The 17,399-nt window shown below is 48.5% G+C and overlaps 1 protein-coding gene across 1 annotated transcript in view; it reads right to left on the bottom strand.

The window, feature by feature from the left end:
- Positions 1-8,776: 8,776 nt before the first annotated feature.
- Positions 8,777-17,399, bottom strand: part of LOC140724284 (NACHT, LRR and PYD domains-containing protein 3-like) — a 39,152-nt gene continuing 30,529 nt past the window's right edge. The window contains exons 7-11 of the mRNA XM_073038744.1: positions 14,292-16,029; positions 12,773-12,859; positions 12,442-12,612; positions 12,117-12,284; positions 8,777-9,517 (exon numbers count right to left, since the gene is read on the bottom strand). Of these exons, the coding sequence (XP_072894845.1) occupies positions 9,430-9,517; positions 12,117-12,284; positions 12,442-12,612; positions 12,773-12,859; positions 14,292-16,029 (2,252 nt within the window). The 3' untranslated portion in view covers positions 8,777-9,429. The remainder of the gene's footprint in view (positions 9,518-12,116; positions 12,285-12,441; positions 12,613-12,772; positions 12,860-14,291; positions 16,030-17,399) is intronic.

Raw genomic sequence — 17,399 nt, forward strand, 5'->3', positions numbered from 1 at the left:
GCAGAACAGAACGAAGACCCTGAGATTGAAGCTTTGAAAGAAACAGCTCTCTCAGATGATGAGATTAAGGAAGTGCCAGTAAGGTATTATCACAAGGATGGAGTGATAATGAGGAAGTGGAGGCCACCTGCTATACCAGCGAGTGAGGAATGGGCAATTTTTCACAAAGTTGTAGTTCCTAAAGTTTATAGGGCTGAAATTTTAACTTTGGCCCATAGTATGCCATTAGGTCGACATTTTCGAGTGAATAAAACTGTAAACAGGATTATGAAATAATTTTACTGGCCTAATTTGAGGAAAGATGTTGTGACCTTTTGCAGAACCTGTAACACTTGTCAAGTTGTGGGTAAACCTAATCAGGTCATCCCAGTGGCCCCACTGTGGTCTAAACCTGCATTCGGTGAACCCTTTTCTAAAGTTATCCTGGATTGAGTTTGCCCATTGCCAAAGACTAAAGCTGGCCATCAGTATTTGCTAACTATTGTGTGTACTGCATCCAGATTCCCAAAGGCAATACCTCTCAGAAATATTAAAGTTAAAACTGTGGTGAAGGCTGTTACCAAGTTTTTTTACTTTATTTGGTTTGTCTAAAGAAATCCAGTCTGATCAAGGAAGTAATTTTACATCTGGATTATTCCAGCAGGTAGTTTATGAACTGGGAGCTAAACAAATTACATCGTCCGCGTACCATCCGGAATCACAGTCGGTTCTAGAAAGATTTCATTCTACCCTCAAAACAATGATTAAGACATAATGTGTACCACACAATCTCTCTCTCTCGCTCCGTGCCTTGTAAAGGCTTGAAAAATACATAATCGGAGGCACGCACGCACACGCCAACAAAAGACATACTGTGTTGAAAATGGAAAAGACTAGGATGAAGGAATATATTTGCTTTTGTTCGCAGTAAGAGTCGGTACAGGAATCACTGGGCTTTAGTCCATTTGAACTTGTATTTGGTCGCAGAGTGAGGTGACCTTTGACCTTGTTAAAGGGACAGTGGGTTGATGGGAATGTACATGTTAACTTGTTAGACTATGTTTTGAAGTTCAAAAATAAACTACACCAGGCCTGTACTCTAGCAAGACAAAACTTAAAGATTTCTCAAAACAAAATGAAGTGTTGGTTTGATAAGCGGGCTTGCGAAAGAAAATACCAGGTGGGGGATATCTTATCTTATCTTAACTTATTTTTTCTCCAATGTTGACGAATCCACCTCAGGCGAAATTCAACAGACTGTATGAAATAGTCTCTCAAATTAATGATGTGAATTATGTTATTAAAACACCCGACCGACGTAAACTAACACAGGTGTTACAGATAATATGATAAAGCCTTTTTTTTTGACAGGCAGTGAGTGTTGTTGTCAAATCATATGAATCTGGCAACCCTGAGAATGAAACAATTGACTCGTCTGAGACATTTCACAAGCCAAACGTGGTCCCAGTTAGGCTAATGAACTCGGTTGTTCTAGAAAACATTGAGAACAAGTTGGCTCACCTGCAGCCAAAGCAAGAACATCAGCTGAAGGAATTAATTCTGAAGTTTAAAGATTTATTTCCCGATGTTCCCAAGCAAACCACGGTCGCAGTACATGACATAGATATTGGTCAAGCCAAACCGATTAAACAACACCCATATCGCATGAACACAGTAAAGTGTAAATTGGCTGAGCAATTGTTTAAGTGGGGAAACAGATTCGGTAGGTCTCAAAGGCAAGGACTTCGGACACACACAGTAATGGTAGTAAAGGATTTTATTTACAGAAGTCAAGCGTGGGAAAATGGCAACAGAAGCAACACGCACACAATTTACAGCAGTCGTGGGGAAAGTCAGATCGGCAATAAAACACATACCGACAATTACTATCGAACGTGGGAAAATCGCCTGGGAACAAAGTACACGCACACATGCACAACCAAGGGAAAAGTCAATACGATACTTTCCACCCCTTGACTCTGTGAAGGCTCGGCTCTATGTTATTAGGGACAGTAATCAACGCTCCCAACAGTATTCAATACACAGCTCACCAACAATTCCTCCAGCTCCGTTCCACGGTTCTCAGCCTGGGGTGAAGCAGGGTGGCCCCTCGGAGTTGGCAAAGGGAAAGGGTCCAGCACACGTGGCATCCCTTATAGTGCAGCAGGGCTGGAGGGTCCTGCCCTGGTAATTCACAGTGGGGGCAATGGGTGGGTGCCAGCAGAATTAAGCCGATTACAAAGGCCAATTGCTCGAGGCCAAGTACAAGGAAGGCTAATTAAAGGGACCAATGGTGAGGTGCGCATTGATGGGCGAGGAGGGGTCAAACTTTGATTGGCAGGTGGTGTGCCTTCCGACCAGGTAGTGGGCAGTTCCGTCACGTGACAGTCACGACCCCTCCAATACAGTCTACCCGTCGGATCCACGCCAAAATCTGTGAGACCGACATCCCACAGCCTGGAGATGAGAGAGAGGGAGGCTGAAGGACACAGAGAGACAGGAGACGGTACAAATCCCCAGTGTTTATCAGTAACACAATTACTGATCACTTTAATGTTCAGTGTCAGACACCCAGTGACTGTAAACACAATCTCCCACAGTCTGGTACTTACTCCAGTTTCCGTATTTTACACTCCGGGTTCCTCAGAGCCGCAGACACCAGTTTCACTCCTGAATCTCCCAATTCATTACATGTAACGCAGTGAGAAGGAAAGTAACATATCTTAATGTAAGTCTTACACTTAACTATTTCTAAAGAAAGGCAGACGTGCTCTGAATAGTTTGACAAGCACAGCATAATATACACACAGAATGATAACGAGTTTGAGTGCAATCGATCAGTGAATGACAGTTGCCCACCACCCCACTGAGGACCCAAACGGCCACCAGTTTCCCCATGAGGTGTCGTGCCGGAGGAGCTTGTCCCTCGATTTTTGAATTTTTGCCACCGAGTCCCGAATGTGAGCAGCCCAGTGGGTGATGTTGCTCCAGACGTCAGGGGTAAACGTGCAGCACCCCTTACCAATGACTGCACAGGTACCACCATCAGCCGCCAGTAGGTAATCCGGGGCCTGTCGATGCTGCAGGGTGACCATCCTGACAGCCGCCAGTAGGTAATCCGGGGCCTGTCGATACTGCAGGGTGACCATCCTGGCGGCCGCCAGTAGGTAATCCGGGGCCTGTCGATACTGCAGGGTGACCATCCTGGCGGCCGCCAGTAGGTAATCCGGGGCCTGTCGATTCTGCAGGGTGACCATCCTGACAGCCGCCAGTAGGTAATCCGGGGCCTGTCGATGCTGCAGGGTGACCATCCTGGCGGCCGCCAGTAGGTAATCCGGGGCCTGTCGATGCTGCAGGGTGACCATCCTGGCGGCCGCCAGTAAGTAATCCGGGGCCTGTCGATTCTGCAGGGTGACCATCCTGACGGCCGCCAGTAGGTAATCCGGGGCCTGTCGATTCTGCAGGGTGACCATCCTGACAGCCGCCAGTAGGTAATCCGGGGCCTGTCGATTCTGCAGGGTGACCATCCTGACGGCCGCCAGTAGGTAATCCGGGGCCTGTCGATTCTGCAGGGTGACCATCCTGACGGCCGCCCGCTCTGCCGCCGTTCGGGTGAGGGCATCTTCGGTGTGTGGCAGTGTCACTGCCGTCTCGTTGGCCGGCGTCCCGAGCACACTGGTCATCTGGATCAACTCACGGGACATTCTGGCCGTGCCCTATCTGGGAGAGGCTATCATCCAGAAGCTCTCCGCCTCCATGATGGCCCTCTTGTCCCGGTGGCCGCTGTGTGTCGGGTGCTCCCCCAGATCACCCCGATCCTCAGGGAATACACGTTAATGAAATGCAGAGGTTCACCATCCAGGCGCACAGCCAGATGGAGCAGGCGGCCGGGCACGTCATCCTGAGCTTTTACCATTTCCGGCTGGAAGGTCGAGGCCAACAGGATCACCACCCCGCTAGAGTTGGAGCTGAGGAGGCTCATGTAGACCCCTCCCGGCCACTCCAGGAGCCAAGCGGACTCGTCTCCCGGGATGGTATGGTTTCCCTACAGGTCATTCACCGCATATCTCCCATGCCTGAGGACTGCGAGATTGTTTTATCTGCGGAGAGAACCCCTGCTACCATTAAAATTTAGACCAGCTACAGTGAGCTTCATGTCGGGAGTATACTAGGCCTCAGCACCAGTACCCTTCCCGGTGAGAGCGGAGGCGCCCTCAACCACACTATTCCGAAAAAGAAGCAAGAATGCTGTTTGCTTTCCGGGCCCCAGTGATGCCAACGTCACCCTGTGACCCACCGTCTCCGGAAGGAGCGAGGCTGCTTTCCACTCTGATGTCCCTCACCAGGTCATCCAGGAAGGATTTCAGCTGCCGCCTGTCATTCCTTGACACTGCATTCCTCTTCCCCTTCCGTCTGAGGATGACTCGGCCAGCGAAGCGATGCTAGTTTAGGCCGATGCTTTGCACCCACAGAGGAGTGAATGAACTCTCTGATTTCCTCCACAGGTATCAACGGCGATTTCTCAGGAATGGTGAGGATGTCCATTGTCTCGTTATCAAAAGAGTCTCCCTCCAACCCCTCACTGCAGACAGATCCCCCATCTTTCTCCTCATGTGTTCTAATAGGTGGCTGCACTTGTAACCCACACTGCGCAGCGGGTACCTCACTCAAACCTTCCCGCTCCACCAGCGCATCAGTCTTATCCACAGTTACGACGATGGAGGGATAATCCCCAGAGACTCCCTGCAGGCCATTAGTTGATGAGGTCCGCATGCAGGTTATATCACCCTCCCCAGGAGACAGGTATGAAGGGGACCCCAGCAGCTCTGATCTAAGGGATTCACTGGCAGCCTGATGCTGACAGTGAGAGAGCTTGGTCTCCTCTCCGCTCATACTGTTTAATACACTTGCCTCCAGGGAGGCGCTTACTGCTAAGTCCTGGGTGAAGTACTCCAAGTATGACTTAGTTGTGCAAACAGGGCTAGCACTAGCTTCCGGTACAGCCATTCCACCTACCACAGGACTGGTGGCTACATCTGGGGATTCAGGTAGAACCAACCTTTACCCGGATTCCCACCCTTCCTGCGACTCCCCCGCATGTATATTCCATGCCCCCTTGGGGGAACATTCCCTTCTCCTCTTAAAGCCGGAGGAGCACACAGGTGCGGGATTCACCGATGGAGCGGTACTCTCTGCTTCCATCACCCCGTCCAACTGCGCACTTCCCCGAGCCTCCCGCTCCACTTCAGGGCAAATGGGCGTGAGCTCTGCGGTCCCGGGAGAAGACTTCTTAAGGTGCTTGGACTTCTTATTCGCTTTCTTGCTCCGCACAGGCTCCACCCCGTCCCTCTCCTGAACCTCCCTGCACGTAGCCTCAGGAACACTCGCCTGAACCACAGGGGAGGAGCAGAGACTGGAACAGATGGAGGAATAGGGGCAGGCGCAGAAATAGGATCAGGGGCAGAGGTATCTGGGCATTGGTGCCGGAAGTGGACTCCCTAGGGTTTCGGGTGTTAGGACAGTCCCTCCGAAAGTGCCCCACCTCCCAGCACGCATGGCACCGTGGGCGCTCAGAGCTCCAATACACCTGATAGTCTATCCCTCGTGCTGGACAGTAAACCGGCCCTCAACGTCGTCCTCTTGTTCCAGCATGAATACCTGACGCCGGAAAGAGATTATGGTACGGAGGGTGCCTCTCTTAAATTTGTGTCTGATGGCAGATATTTCTGACCTTACTTGCCCCAAGCGTGCTAGTGTGGGAAGTAGGTCCTCGTTGGGGATGAAAGGCTTAACGTGACCGAGGACGATGCGTTGTGTGGGAGCTGTCACCAGCTCCATCTGTAAAAAGATGTTTTCCACCGTGATCCCCCTACTGAGGGCCCGATGCACCAACTCATCAGATAAAACACTGCCTTCCCGAACTCTTTCTCGGTGGCCAAAATACCATCTCTCCCCAACAAGTCCTCCATAGCCTTCGCGCACTTTTCCAGGGTAGTTCCAGTTCGCAAAATACATTGCACCCCACGTTCCACTTTCACCGACTGAAACGTTGTCCGAGGCTGGAGAGGCAGCCACCTTTGCATAACTCCCCGAAGGCCTGCGACTCACTGGAGACCTGTCCGGCATGTTGCTTCTGTGTCCGAATCGAGAATTATATGCCGCTGCTGCTTATAAAGTCCTGGAGCGAGTTGAGTAACTGGCCGGAAAAGTTTGTACTCGACAGTACCTTGCTGGCCCGGCGCCAGAAATTCCAACGCCAGGAAAGGCTCCGTTAGTCCTGCAGAACTTCCAGGCCGTGAGAGGTCGAGACGTCTCAAACGATGTTTCGGCTCCTACACCGAACGGGAGTCACGACGATAAAGGTGAAAGGAGGTTGTCCCGATGTCAGTGGGGGAACAACAGTGTTTGTCTCCGGTTTTAAAACACGAATCGGCTTCCTGGGGAGTTGCCAGCGGTCACAGCTGGGTGCTACGCAGTTAGCCGTCGAGAAACCCAGCCCAATCTGGCAGAAAACTTCAAACGATGCTTCCACACTCACCCAGCCACTCTCTCAGATGTCCAAGAGACATTTCGAGCCACTTCCAAAGATCTCACGAACTTCGTATAGCAGTTTTTCCTCGATTTCTCCCAAATGATTCAGAACGGCTCCACGCTGTGTCTGTGTGGTGAACTACATATACCTGTCTGGATACGCCCCCCCCCCCCCCCCCCCCGCTGACTGCTCCTGTGGCTCCTCCCACTGACCGTGGCTCCTCCCACAGGCCCCGGTAGAAAGGCGATTGAAGCCTGAACCCTGCCCTCAGTCTCCAGGATGTAGCATGGTGGTCAATTGCTGCTTGTTCTTTCTTCCATTCAATTAAAGTCGATATCTCGCCTCACGTCTCAGAGAGTTATTGATGGTGCATCAGTCTGACCCCGGGAGTGTGTGATGGGACAGTGTGGAAGGAGCTTCGTTCTGTGTCTGTTCCTGGTGAGTGTGTGATCCGACGGTGCAGAGGGAGCTTCACTGTGTGTTTGACCCTAGGAGTGTGTGATGTAGAGCGGTGCAGAGTGAGATTCTCTCAACATCTGACCCTGTGACTGTGATGTGACTCTGTGTCTGACACAGGATTTTTGTAATGGCACAGGCCAGAGTGAAATGTTCTCAATAATGACCCTGGGAGAGTATCATGGGATGGTGTGGAGGGAATTCTCTGTGTCTGACCCCTGAGTGTGTGATGGGATGGTGTGGAGGACTTAACACTGTGTCTGATTTGGGAAGTATGTGATGTGACGTAATGAAGGGAACTTCACCCCGTGTCTAAACACTGGAGTGATTGATCGGACGTTGGGGAGGGAGATCACTCTGTGTCTGATCCAGGCAGTTTGTGATGGGTCGGTGAGGAAGGAGCTTCATTCTGTGTCTGACCCCAGGAGTGTGTGATGGGACAGTCTGGAGGGAGATTAATTTGACTTATCCAGGGATTCTGTGATGAGATGGTATGGATGGATCTGCACTCTGCGTCTGAGCCGGCGTGTGTCTGATGAGAAGCTTTGGAGGGAGATGCATTCTGTGTCTGATTCAGGGAATGTGTAATGGGTTGGGCTGGTGGGAGATTCACTCTGTGGCCAACAACTGTAGTGTTTAATGGAAAGACGATGAGAGAGCATTCTCCAGGGAGTGTGAGGTAGGGTGGTGCGGAGGGAGATCGTGTGAAAGGATATGTGAAGGAAGTTTCACTCTGTGTCTGCCCTTGTGTGTGAGCGATGGAATGTTGCAGAGGGAGTTTCAATGTGTGTTTTATATTGGGAGTGTGTGATGGGACGGTATTGAGTGAGATTGACTCTGTGTCTGACCCCGGGAGTGCGTGATGGGACGGTGTGGAGGGAGATTGACTCTGTGTCTGACCCCGGGAGTGCGTGATGGGACGGTGTGGAGGGAGATTGACTCTATGCCTGATCCGGGGAGTGTGTGATGGGACAGTCTAGAGGGAGATTGACTCTGTGTCTGACCCCGGGAGTGTGTGATGGGACGGTGTGGAGGGAGATTCACTTTGTGTCTGACCCCGGGAGTGTGTGCTGGGACGGTGTGGAGGGTGATTCACTCTGTGTCTGATCCGGGGAGTGTGTGATATGATGCTGCGGAGGGAGCTTCTCTGAGTTTCTGACGGGGGACTATTTGATAGGTAGGTGTCGAGGAGTTAGTCGGGGCGAGATGGTGGTGGAACGAGCTGCAGTGTGGTTCTGTCCCTGGAATTGTGTAGATGCAGATGGAGCTTCACTCTGTGCTTTAACCCTGGGAGAGTGTGATGATATTTTGAGGAGGAGGCTTCACTTTATTTCTGACCCCAGAAATATCTGATGTCTCTTTGTGGAGAGTACTTTGATCTGTGTCTGACCAAAGGAGAGATTGATGGGACGATGCAGACGGAGCTTCACTCTGACACCCCAAGCTGTTTGCTTCTGTTCCATTCTCTTTTTCACGACCTCTGTGGGCGCAGGTCAGATATTATACAGTATATTAGCTTCCAATCTCTTTTGTCGTTTTTGGCTGTGAGAGCAAGGAGAGTGCGCAGGACTGTAGGGGTCAGGATAGTACACGTATGGGTGCGGGGAAACGGTGGACAGCCTGGATGGGGATGGGGCGTGAGGAGATCCTGGGGACCAAACACCACCAGACTGACATCCCTCAGCCTGGAGCTGAGACGCTGCTGTACCTGTATGAGGAGCTCAGACCCATTATTGCAGTTCACCGGGCAGCAGTATCCCCCAGGTCACTGTATCTCCTCTAATGAGACTCAAATCCCACACCAAGACAGGAAGTTACAGTGGTTTATTGATTTCATCATGACAAATGTAAATTAAACAATGTGTGAGCTGCTGACGTGCGGGAATTAATAAACTGCTCCCGACTCACTCACAGTCACATACAATTAACTGACCGACGACAACCGGTGACAGATTGAATGATCTCACCTTCGCTCCATACCGGGGAACCGATAATCATTAAAATTACATTTGGGGGCTGTGTCCTGGATCTAGTGTCATATCTAAGGTATTTGTCAAATTAACACCATTACATTGGCCAGTCTACCAAATGCACGGTCCTCAACCCAATGTGAACAAAAGGATTATCTCCTGGGATAATCCCATCCTAGGACACCGGTTTCCCAGACTGAGCCCCGGCCCCGGGCTCTTCCTGTTTGTGTGAATTCCCGGATCTTACGTGGGGAAGCCTCAAACGCGCACATCCGACGGAGGCCGCACTGCTGGACAGCAGGCGGAAATACGTCACTGCAGGAACGCTTCCGATGTCAGAGAGCAAGAGAGTGAAGCCAGTTTCATTTGAACCGTTCGGAATTAAACCTGGCGCTCGGCCATTAAAAGTAAGGTTGGACGTTAAAGGGGAGGGCGGGGAATCGGCTAAAATGTCCCCATCCCGCGGGCGGGGATGTTCACATATTCAGATGTTCACAGCTCCACTGTCGGTCTGGGTCTGGGTTCCTGCAGAGATCTCAGTTCCTTCTCCCCGGTCCGACTGAACTGATTCCCGTACAGCCTGAAACAGATGGAAGAATAACGATGAAATAAACAGATCAGACAACAGTATCAATAGCAGGGGACTGGAGTTAATTCAGGGGTGTCAAACTACCGTCCCGCGGGATGATTTGGGGGAATAAAGAAGTATATTCACCACCAGTTATATGCATCTGTACGGCAGCCGCCCTCTTTTCCACCGCGGTGTGTGTCGCTTGCTGCACCGGCAGCTTACTGTGTGTAATTATAAAACTATAGGCGGCAGTTAACCACCCGCTGTGCATAAGCACCTACCACCAACAGTCAGTGTTCAACAAAAGTCGAGAGACTCATGATGGAGCCGTCAAGGCCGGCTATATTATTGCCAACAAAAGTCGAGAGACTCATGATGGAGCCGTCAAGGCCGGCTATATTATTGCCAACAAAAGTCGAGAGACTCATGATGGAGCTGTCAAGGCCAGCTATATCATTACCAACAAAATAGCTGCTGCGTCGAAGCCATACTCAAAGGGCCAATTCATCAAAGCACGCATGCTGACGGCGGCTGAGCTGGTGTGCCCTGAGAAGAGACAGGCTTTTGGTAATATCAGCTTGTCAAGAAATACTGCGGCAGAGAGAATCAGGAACCTTGCAGGAGATTTGAACAGTCAACTAAAAGACAAAGTGAAGTCACTTATTGCCTTCTCTGTTGCAATTGATGAGAGCACCAACGTGACTGATGTAGCTCTATTTGGAATATTTATTCGTGGTGTTGATGCGTCTTTGACCGTCACCGAGGAGTTTGTGGAGATGGTGCCCATCGCAAACACTACAACGGCGAAAGACGTTTTCTCCAGCCTCGACGAGGCCTTGGGCAGACTGGGGGTTGACTGGAGCCACGCTGTCAGCATGGCAGCAGATGATACACCGTCCATGGTCGGGAAAACGGCAGGTGTTGTTGTGAAACTCAGAGAGAATCCAGAGCAGAAATTCTGGAATTTTCTTTGTAGTTTACACCAAGGGGCATTATGTAGCAGGAGCCTTAAAATGGACAACGTCATGGATGTAGTTATCAAAGCAGTTAATGTTATTAGAGCCAAGGGACTCAACAATCGGCAATTTGAAACTCATTTGTCCGAAAGTAATATTGGACACGGCCTCCCCTACCACACAGAAGTCCGCTGGTTGAGCAGAGGGGCTGTGCTCAAAAGTTTTTATTTTCAATTACGTGCGGAAATTGGACTATTCATGAACGAGAAAGGGAAGCCAGTGGCAGAGCTGGATGACCCAGACTGGCTTCATGATCTTGCATTTTTGTTGCATATAACAGAGCACTTATCTGTGCTTAATGTTAACATGCAAGGCCGCAACAATTTTTTTATGGAATACTACGACAGCATTCATGCCTTTCAAATTAAATTAGGCCTGTGGGGGATGTAGCTGTCCGGAGCAACTCAGTTCATTTATCCTCTTTGCAGTTTGTGCGTGTCGCTCATGGGAATAATGACAATATGGACAGGTACAAGGACAAAATATCACGGTCGAAAAGTGAATTTCAGAATCGCTTCCAAGCCTTCCCTCAGCTCGAGAAGGAATTCTCACTATTTTGCTCGCCGTTTGCCGTCAACACAGCATCAGATGTGCCGGAGGAACTCCAAATGGAACTAATTAAAATTCAGTGTAACTCAACTTTGAAATACAGATTTGAGACTGTGGATCTGGACTCATTCTATCAATATCTGGGACCGATGTACCCCGAGATGACAGACTTTGTCTCAAAGATCCTTTGCATGTTCGGGACAAGATATATCTGTGAGTAGGCAGCTCCATAATGAAGATTAACAAATTCAAGCTGCGCTTGCAGCTGACACACAGACATCTAAATGACATTATGATAATCACAACTGCCCAGAAACTGGTCCCTAATATTGAGAGGCCGGTTAAAGCCAAGAGATGTCAGGTGTCTGGAAGCAGCAAGTGAAAAATTATAAATATTGAGTGTCATAATATTGTGACTCATTCATTTTTTGACTATTCTATTATTGTAAATGTGATTACTTCAATAAAAATTAGAGGCTAACTGTGCTCATTGTCTAAGTTTGATTGCTGGAAGCAGGCTAATAAAAAATTAGCTGCAGTTGTGTAGCCTACATTAACAGTTTGTTTCGTTAGGTCTACTTTTGTGTCTGCTAATGTTCGATTTCAAAAGGTTTATTAATGGCAAGGGTGTGGCTCCCAAAACAATCTTAGCTAAAAGAGCATCGTTTTTTTCTCTCTCTCGTCACAACTTTCTTGCAGCCTATGACTGTAAGTTAATACCAATAATAAAAATAATGCTTGCTAAGAAATCTTCTTCATAAGAAACGAAATTCGTAAAGTGAAACACTTTGTAGTTCTCGCAGAGACTGAGGCACATGAGAGCAGGTTGAAAAAACGGAGGCAACGAAAGCTGTGGGAGCACTCGCGTATTCACAGCTGATCCGGCCCGCATGAAGTCGCATTTTGCCCAATCCGGTCTGAGACCTAAGATAAGTTTGACACCCCTGGGTTAATATTTGAACAACACTCACAGACAAATATCACCAGAAAACCCGCGGATCCGCTGATATTTTATCAGATTGAACATTAACACAAACACTCACTGGATCCGCTCCAGACTCCGGAGGGTCAGTATGAGGCGGCGGAGGGCGGGGACAGATCGGTCTGTCAGAGAGTTATAGCTCAGGTTCAGCTCCATCAGTGATGGGTTCGTACTGAGAGCGGAGGCGAGATCCTCGACACCAGAATCTGTGAGACCGATATTGTGCAGCCTGGAGTTGAGAGAGAGAGTGAGGGTGAAGGACACAGAGAGACAGGAGACGGTACAAATCCCCAGTGTTTATCAGTAACACAGTTACTGATCACATTAATGTTCAGTGTTAGACACCCAGTGACTGTAAACACAATCTCCCACTGTCTAGTACTTACCACAGTGTCTGTATTTTACACTCCGGGTTCCTCAGAGCCGCAGACACCAGTTTCACTCCTGAATCTCCCAGTTTATTAACACTCAGATCCAGCTCCGTCAGTGATGGGTTCGTACTGAGAGCGGAGGCGAGATCCTCGACACCAGAATCTGTGAGACCGACATTCTCCAGCCTGGAGATGAGAGAGAGTGAGGGTGAAGGGCACAGAGAGACAGGAGACGGTACAAATCCCCAGTGTTTATCAGTAACACAATTACTGATCACATCACATTAATGTTCAGTGTCAGACACCCAGTGATTGTAAACACAATCTCCCACAGTCTGGTACTTACCCCAGTTTCTGTATTTTACACTCCAGGTTCCTCACAGCCGCAGACACCAGTTTCACTCCTGAATCTCCCAGTTTATTCGCCCCAAGTCTAAACATAAACAGACAAATTGATGAAGAACATGTTTTAAACTGTGGGTCTGAGGGAATGTCTCTCACTCGGCTATTTCAGCAAACATTAAACCCTCCAGTAAATCACTGATCGGAGTTCCCATCACAGTCAATGTCCCTCAATGCCCAGCTCCAGGGTATTAACCGAATGTCAGTAATATAGTCTGTCGGTGTGACCCTGTAAACTCCACAAATTCTGTCACGTTCCCAGTTGGTTAGAAAAATGTTCCTGATGTGAGAGGGTCAGTGAGTAACTGGGGAAATGCCAATTGGAGATGGTGGAAGAGACACCACCTGTGGAAAAGGGATAGGGAGACAAAACATGAAGGACGAAGAGGGATGGGGAAGAGAGATCCCACAGGAAGAAGGAGGTTGTGAAAGAGAGATCCCACAGGAGGAAAGGGATCAGGAAGAAATATCCCACAGGAAGAAGGGGGAAGAGGAAGAACCATCCCACAGGAGGAAGGGGGATGGGGAAGAGAGATCTCACTGGAGGAAATGGAATGAAGAAGAGAGATCCGACAGGAGGAATGTGAATGGGGAAGTGACAGAACACTGGATGGGGAGGAGAGATCCCAGAGAATTATACAGGATGGGGAAGAGAGCTCCCGCGGGAAGATTGATCCCACATGAGGAAGGGGGTTTGAAGGAAGGAGGATGAGTATGAGAGATCCCACTGGAGGAAGTGGGATAGGGAACAAACATTCCAGAGGAGGAATGGGAATTGGGAAAAGAGATCCCACAGGAGGAAAGGGGATGGGGAAGAGAGATCTATCAGGAGGAAGGGGATTGGGGAATTGAGATCCCACAGGAGGATACTGATGGGAAATGATAATCCCACAAGATGAGAGGATGCAGAAATAGATTGCACGGGAAGGGAACTGATGCCCACAATCTGGAGAGAAGGTGCGCCCATGGGGCTGGGTATCTGGTAGTGAGCATAGTCACTCAGATGGATTGATGGTGATAGAGAAGGGCAGGAGAGGACTATCACACAATGGTATTTCTTTCCTTCTCACTGAAACGGACTACTGACGATCTCTTGTCCCTCACCAGGAAGGGGGTGTGAATCTCTGACCCACCTGCTGTATTCAGTGTCGGTCTGGGTGTCAGTAACAGTGAGAAGGAACATTGTCAATGGACGTGTCACAGGCAGCGAGAAACACGGTCATTCCTGCGATTTACCACCATTAAACCAATGGCCGTTGTTCACTGATCTGATGAAGTCTCCAACATCCCTTCACAATGAACCACAGAAGATTCCCTTCCTTGGGGAGTTACTGACTGATCCCCTGGGCATTTGTCACAATTCTTCACTATCTGATTTACTACAGTTTTACACAAATTCCTTAACATTGAAACAAGAGAATGGAACAGTTTCATAGATCAGAGTGAGAGATAAATCAAGTTACCTCAACTCCTGGCACTTATGCAGCCCGGGTCCCAGCCGCTGGATTCCTTCACATTGAATTTGGCAGCCCTGCAGATTGAGGTGTTTTATTGTATTACAGAGACCGATGACATGAGACAGGACCGCGCAGTCAATCGGGGACATCGTCATTCCACTGAATGAAAGTGATTTCACAGACCCCAGAGTTTCGTGAGCCAGTCCATGATTCTGAGACTCAAACAGGTAGTGCAATGTGTTGAGGAGTCTCCTTTTACCAGCTTCACACTCTGTGTTTCCAATCTGGCGTTTAACCTCCTCCTTCACCCAGTCAATCACCCGGCAGGTTGCTTGATGAGGAAATGGACCCAGAAACTTCTCCAGGCCCCGAGCTGTCATTGGGGAGGAGAGACCAGCAACAAAACGGAGAAATACGTCAAATCGACCATCTGTCATGCTGTGGGCTGTGATGAGGAATTTCAGGATATCTCCGGGATGTGGATTCAGGAATTGTGCGATGGCAGCTACAAACTCTTGGATGGTGAGGTGTGGGAATGTGTACACCACGCTCCGGGCAGAATCCTCTCTCTCCAAAAGCTCCATCAGGAACCCGGACAGGAACTGGGAAGGCTGCAGATTGTAGTTGATCAAATCTCCATCTGTAAACACAATCTTCTTATCAAACACTCCTCTGAAGGCCATCTGACCTACCCTGTGTAACACATCACGGGGGTTCTCAATCTCACGGCCGTGATTTTTCAGGATGTTATAAATATAATAGGCATATAACTGAGTGATGGTCTTGGGAAGTCTCTGCGGATCCCTGACTCTTTGTGTGAAGAAGGGACCCAGTGCCAGAGCGAGGATCCAGCAGTAGGAGGGGTTGTAGCTCATGGTATACAGAATATCGTTCTCCTCTACGTGTCTGAAAACAGCTGCTGCCACTGTCTGATCTTCAAAATGGCTTTCAAAATATCCCTTCCGTTCCTCACCAACAAATCCCAGAATTTCAGCCCAGATCCCGATCTCCGCCTTTTCCAATAAATGTAACGCACTGGGACGGGTGGTCACCAGCACTGAACACCCTGGGAGCAGCTTGTGCTGGATTAAACTGTACACAATGTCAGACACCTTGCACTTGAATTCAGGGTCTGTGCATGCGTACTGAAGTTCTGTGCCTCTCCGACTGTTGGCAAAATTAATATTGTCATTGAATTCATCCAAACCATCGAATATGAACAGCAACCCCTCTGGGTTCTTCCAGACCTCTCTCAGGATATTCCCAAAGTAAGGATACTGATCCAGAATCAGTTCCTTCAGGTTAATTCGACAGTTAATACTGTTTAAATCGCGGAATTTGAAACTGAAGACAAACTGGAACTGTTGATATATTTTCCCCGTTGCCCAGTCATAAACAATCTTTTGTACCATTGTTGTTTTTCCGATCCCCGGGACTCCGGCCACTGCTGACGAACTCCCAGATTTGGATTTACTCCGGGAAAAGCTGCTCTGGAAGAACTGATCAATCCGGATTTTCTCCAGCTCTCTGCGGAGATGTTTCTCTCTCCACTCCTCGTGGTCTCTGCCTCTTGCCAGCAGCTCATGTTCCACCATTCTCCGATCTCGAACAGTAGAAATGACCGTGAGCTCAGCGTATCGATCAACCAGCTGGAAAACCTTCACCTTCTCCCTCATCAGGATCGTGTTCACTCTCAGCGTTTCAGTTTGTGCCCGCAGAGTCTCCTTGTGTTTCTGTTGAACATCTTCCATGGGAAGAGAGAACATTGTGAAAATGTTAAATAGCTCATCTGATAAAGAACTTTATAACTACATTCCAACATTCAGTGTTTGAAATTGCATGGAGTAATTCAATGCTTCCATGGATATTAGGACAGAAAGTAAAACTCTGTTCACAGACACCGGAACTGACAGTGATGGATGTCCCAGAAAATGTCCAGTCCTCATATTCTGGCATGAATTATTTGTGAAGGTGAACATTCCCCTGATATCCTATTCCAATCCTGACTGCACTCCCGTTACAACAACATTTCACTGTATTTAAAGCATTGTTTGCATCATTAACAGACGATAGGTTAATGTTAATCTGGTGGGGAAATATGGAGAGCAGGACACTCTGCATTTTGGCAAAGCTGCACACTAGGGGGTTACAGATGTCCACTGCTCTTGTATGAAAATTGGAGCAGAATATGTTGGAAATACTCAAGTCGGGCATCATCTGTGGACAGGATCACAGTGAAGATTCGGATCGATAGCCCATCGGAACGACAAGAATGAAAATGCATATTTTTCAGTCTCAGTGATGGAGGAGCGGAGGAAAGATGGAAAGGAATCTCCGTGAATGGCAAAGACCATAAGCGTCGTGTGTGTGTCGAGAGGGTGGTGAAGTCTTGGCAACTGTTACTGATCAGTCTGGCCGGTGGAGTGTGGGGCACTGTATTATGATGCCTCCGCCTATCAGAGTCGACCATGGATATTGTGTCCCAGCTGACTGGATACGCAAGACAGGACACTCTTCCATTTGTTAACTTTCTTTTCTTATGATAGTTTCTTCATTTTTATGGCTTATGTTTTCATTTCTGTTCAGTGATGTGTACCCCTTATCAGAATTACATATGCTTGTACGGAGTGCTGAATCCTCCTTGCGTTGATGAAAATATATCCTTAGAGCTAATTGTGGATTTCAGTAATGGCAAGATGAGGGAACACGACACACCAGTCCTCAGAGAGATCTGATATGGAAAGAGTAAGCAATTTCAAATTCCTGGCTGTCAATATCTCCGAGTGTCTAACCTGGCCCCAATATATCGAGGCAGCTACAAAGAAGGCACAAAAGCGGCTATATTTCATCAGGAGTTTCCAACATCACTCGAATATTTCTACAGGTGTAACGGAGTGCATTGTAACTGGCTGCATCACCGTCTGGTTCATGGGGACTACTGTACAGCATCGGAGTAAAACGCACACTCAACAATTCAGGAACAACTTCTCCTCTGCCATCCAGTCTCCGAATGGATATTGAACCCATCGATAGTGACTCACTAATCTCTTTTTTTATTTCTATTTCTACACAACTTATTTAATTTAATTTTATAGAATCACACAAATATGCGTA

This window comes from Hemitrygon akajei, unplaced genomic scaffold (genome assembly GCF_048418815.1).
Source record: "Hemitrygon akajei unplaced genomic scaffold, sHemAka1.3 Scf000183, whole genome shotgun sequence".
Lineage (NCBI taxonomy): Eukaryota > Metazoa > Chordata > Chondrichthyes > Myliobatiformes > Dasyatidae > Hemitrygon > Hemitrygon akajei.